Here is a 5,012-nt window from a genome sequence, read left to right as displayed (position 1 = left end):
TTATTATTATAGATGCTCCTGAATTTATTTAAATAAATGTATTCCTAAAATTTTTAATTTATGCTTCAATTTTTTTAATAAAAAAACATTTAAAATATACTTATTTTTTTTTAAAAAATATATGACAATAATATAGATTAAATGTCTTAAAATGAATAGAATTCCTTAATTGAGAATTTCTTAAAGTTTGAAACTAAAATCATATTATAAATTGTTTAGTGGTATATTTTATTTTAAAAAATGTATTTTTGATACTAATATATTAAAATAATTTAAAAAATTAAAAAAAAAACTAAATGTTTTTCAAAAACTCTTGTGAAAGGGTAATTTTAAAGGTTGAAAAAGAAAAAGAAAAAGAAAAAGAAAAAGGAAGAAATAGTAACGTAAGAGATGACGCGAATAGGATAGTTCATATTTGAGAGTGACAAGTGGAAAGGTCCTATACCTCAAAAAGGCTTTCACTATACCTTTCTTGAATCTTAGACGTCCATCACTCACTGATTATCATCTCTTTACTGTTCTCCGTTGCTGTGTTGAATCAAGAAAAAATGGCAGGGCCTCAGTGCTGTGCTCACCCACCAACCCTCAACCCAAGCAGTGGAGCTGGCCATGTTGAGAAAGTTGGTGGCCTTGACTCTTATGTCTCTGGCTCTCCTGACTCTAAACTTGCCATTCTTCTTGTCTCTGATGTTTATGGTAAGCTATCATTCGCCCCCAAGAAAATCTTATTTAAAGCTGCGTCAAGGTTGTTTCTTTTTTCGTTTTTGTTGTTGTTTTAGGGTTTGACTTCCATTGTCTTGATTATTGTGATCTAATCCTACATTTATGGCTTGATCTGCAGGATATGAAGCGCCGAACTTGAGGTATGGTTGATCATCCTTTTCTTTTCTTTTTTTGATGTGTCATGACCCTCTTGTTTGTAGTACCTAGAAAACACAATTTATTTGAGATGCTTACTATTTGTTTTGCAAATTCTTTTGTATGTCAATCTTGTGACTCAAAGCTAACCATGATGCTAGTTAAATTATTAGAGTTACAATGGATCTATTGAAGAAGAAAAAAATATTAAATAAAACTTCGGAAAAGAAAAGGATATATTATGGATTTTCTGCGTGGCCATGATTTTCAAAGGTCATTTGGTGTAAAAAATTCCAAATATAGCTGCGCGATGCATTACTCGTCTAACGTATTTGATTTGTGTTTGCATTTTCTTTTTGTTTTCTGAGTTAGTTCAATATGAATTTCTGAAAACTATAATCTGGTTAAAGATATTTAAGAATGCCCATTATCGATACCTGCTTCTGTACTTGACAATGGCTTGCTGGCTAACTAGCAAGTTTCACTACCAACTGTATTGGAAGGGGAGTTTATACTCTGCGTGGTGTGTTAAGGAAAGAAGCATTTAGATTTGTTGTTATATCTTTGTTTAGAATGGTGATACTGTGGTTCGTTGTGTTTCTGGGTATACCTGTGTGGTGTGCTGTTTGATAATTTTGCACACTAGTGCGACCTAATGGCAGCTTCTTCATACCGTGAAGGAAACTTGCAGACAAGATTGCAGCTGCTGGATTCTATGCTGTAGTCCCTGACTTCTTTTATGGAGATCCTTTTGCTCGTGACAATGCCGAGAGACCCATTCAAGTTTGGTTAAAGGATCACGGCGCGGTTAGTTTTTGGAGATCCTTATGCTACATCGATTCTCTGCTATGGTTTTGTTGAACATCAAATTCCACAGGCTTCTTGTAAATTTCACATTTGAAGTTGCATGAATTCTATCTAGAATCTTTCACCTGCTTTGATGATGTCATCATTGCTTGCAAGAGTTATGTGTATTCTGACTGCCTTGCTATCATTCCAATCTTTAACAACATTTGAAATTTGAAGTGATTCACATTGGAATGCATTTTTTTTTCCTGCATTAATTGTGCACCAATTCAATTTTTTAACATCTTAGCCTGTTTCCATTTTTGACAGCATAAGGGATTTGAAGATGCAAAACCTGTGATTGAAGCTTTGAATACTAAAGGTGTATCTGCAGTTGGGGCTGTGGGCTTTTGTTGGGGTGGTAGGACATCTTTTTCTTATGTGAAGACTGTCATGTATGCTAGAAACCACATCTTCAACTAGAAATCAATTGAATTCACTAATCCTCTATTTTGCTTTGTATTAAGCTATGAATGGAGCTCGCTGATTTGGTATTATGATTTCTTCTCAGCCAAGGTGGTTGTTGAACTAGGAAAATCTTCTGCTTTCATCAAAGCTGCTGTTCTGTGTCATCCCTCATTTGTTACTGTAGACGACTTCAAGGGTATGGATTTCCGAGTTAAAGATTCTCAGGCTACGTGCTTCTCTCAGTTAGTGTTTTGCATGTTACACTTTGCATTTTGAAGTAGCTTCAAAAAAATAACTCAATTGTATTTTGTACGAAATGTGTGTGTGGGTGTCCATATATGAATCATTGCAGGGTTCCCATCTTTCTGAGATTTTCTGCTATCTTTTTGCTATGAAGTCCATTTCGTACTTTATTGGATGCGATTTATGTTAACTTGCATTCTATTTTTCATATCTTCAAGTAATAAATTTTTCTATCATGCTACTAGACAAAATTTTCTCCATATAATGCTGGTCTGCCTTGAAGGTGGCAGCTTGTCAAGCTACCGAGAATCAATTCTCAAGCTGATCAATTCCTATCATATGCAGCTTTTTAGCAACTAATAATGTTTGGAACCACTTGCAGAGTTTAAGGTTCCTATTTCAATACTAGGAGCTGAGATAGATCAAATGTCTCCACCAGCGCTCTTGAAACAGTTTGAAGAGGTTTTAGCTAGTAAATCTGAGGTAAGAAGACAATACCTTTCTCTAATATATCAAGTGCCTTTTGTAACGTTTTCCTGTGATCCTAGTTACTGGATAGTCTTTCATTAGTTTCTTCAGGCAGCACTATGATATGTAAGACAGGCAAATGATAACTTTGTAGCAGCATTTCAGAGCTGGTGGCCTTTCATTTATTTATTTTTCTTGTCCTATGTAGTAACATGAAAAGACACACAAACTAGAAATTTGTAGCAAAACTGTGGAATTCCACAGGAATTTATCTTTATTTTTGTTTTCCTAGGTAGTAGTATGATAAGACATACAAATTAGGAATTTGTAGCAAAACTGTTGAATTCCATTGGAATTCCCCCCCCCCCCCCCTCAATCTGGCTACCAAATCTCAATGTACTAGGGAAAAATAATCCGTGTAGTTTGTGGCTCTTAAATGGTTTATCATTGATACATGTACACAATTAAATATGTAGGCCTTCGTCCCAGATGAACCTAATGTTTTCTATCCAAAATATAAGATAGTGGTGATCCTAACCTAATACCAATCACATTTTTATTGCACACATAAATTGTTTTTCCTGTGGAACTGATGTATTCTTTATTGGTTAGCATTCAGCACTTTCAATCTCTACTTTTCCATCCGTATTTGTTCTTTGTTTACTTTGGAACACCTATGACATCCACTTCTTTACATGTTGGAATGTTTCTTTACAGGTTGATAGCTTTGTGAAGATATTTCCAAAGGTTGCTCATGGATGGACAGTGAGGTACGATGTTGAAGATGAAGCTGCCGTGAAGAGTGCAGAGGAGGCCCATGGAAACTTGATGGAGTGGTTTGCCAAATATGTCAAATGAGTAGAAACTAGAAATTTGCCCGCGTATGTTGAATTGCAGAGAAATCATGCAGTTTTATTATGCTCGCACTACGTTAAACTTGAATAAAGATGGCTCTTCGATGCTTTTTGACCTCCTTTCACGCGTTCCTTCTTTCCTCCTGTTTCTTTTATTTACTTATCTTTGTTTGGTCTTTGCCCTCGCACTGATAGATTGTACTTTAAACAGCCTGGATCGAAAAGTGTTATGGGGCTTGGTGTTATTTGAGTAGATTAGGTGAATGGAAATGGTGGGCTGGATGGCCTAGTGTTGACCTACACTCAGAGAGGACTTTAGCGAAGAACGAAGAGCGACTTAAAAGAGATTTCTCCATGAGCAAAGAAAGAAAGTGAGAGTTCTGGACACAATTGGATTTTTAGAGGGTAGATGATAGGAGGGTTGAAACTGGCTCATGGCGATGATTTGTCTATTCCTGTTTGTCTGTGTGGTGTCTGTTTCATAGCTTGTCAACACTGCTCAATGTTAAACAGGCCTGAATTCCTGAAGTTTGATGGTAAAATTAAAATTGTATAAATAGTTGAGATAATATTGAGAGTGACTAGTTGAATTTTATATCCACACCTTTCTTGAATCTTTGCCTTCAATCAGTCACTGATCACCATCTCTCTACTGTTCTCTTTTGCTGTGTTGAACCAAGAAAAAAGGGCAGGGCCGCAGTGCTGTGCTAACTCACTGTTACACGTAGAATCAGAGGAGGGAAATTTAAAATACAGTTTAGTCAAACGGTGCGTTTTGATATTTCAGTTATAGCCAGTATTATGCGTTTAATATTTCAATGGTAAAAGCCACATGCTTATAGTCATAGGAAGAAGGAAAACTGTTATATATAATGGAAATATGTTACTAACAGAGGACATGAAATATAGAATGAAATAACAAATTTCTTGATCTTCGGAACACCCTTTCTAGCTCTCTTTCTTCCTCTCACTTGTTCTTCTATATTCTTCACCAGAAACTGTGAAGTTGCATCCCTTGCTTCCTATCATTGTTATCAAAATCTTATAGATCACTGACATTGATAGTGATATTAAGTTCAAACATTCATAAGCCTAAAAAGTTGCTCCAAATGGTATCAGAGCAGCATCTTTCGACTCAACAATGCCACCAAAGACGAGGTCCCAAGATGCCAGGAAGACAGATGAACACAGCAATCCGGAGCAGGCTCAAACATATGATCAGATACAACAAAAACTTAATGACACCAGGGCAGATACCAATATACGCTTCCACAAGCTTAAGGAGGTCCTTGATGCCCTTGTCTTTCGTGTAGATTCAGTCTTACAGAACACCCA

The 5,012-nt window shown here is 36.0% G+C and overlaps 1 protein-coding gene across 1 annotated transcript; it reads left to right on the top strand.

The window, feature by feature from the left end:
- The first annotated feature begins 471 nt into the window (after positions 1-471).
- LOC118061094 (endo-1,3;1,4-beta-D-glucanase) lies at positions 472-3,796 on the top strand. The gene is made up of 7 exons (XM_035074485.2): positions 472-696; positions 842-863; positions 1,539-1,665; positions 1,975-2,065; positions 2,216-2,308; positions 2,738-2,838; positions 3,541-3,796. The coding sequence occupies exons 1-7, from the start codon at positions 549-551 to the stop codon at positions 3,679-3,681; spliced, it is 723 nt and encodes a 240-aa protein (XP_034930376.1). The 5' UTR covers positions 472-548; the 3' UTR covers positions 3,682-3,796.
- Positions 3,797-5,012: the final 1,216 nt, after the last annotated feature.

Source organism: Populus alba, chromosome 8 (genome assembly GCF_005239225.2).
Source record: "Populus alba chromosome 8, ASM523922v2, whole genome shotgun sequence".
Classification (NCBI taxonomy): Eukaryota; Viridiplantae; Streptophyta; class Magnoliopsida; order Malpighiales; family Salicaceae; genus Populus; species Populus alba.
The sequence above is the reverse complement of the archived record's forward strand: the minus strand, read 5'-3'. Positions and strand labels throughout refer to the sequence as shown.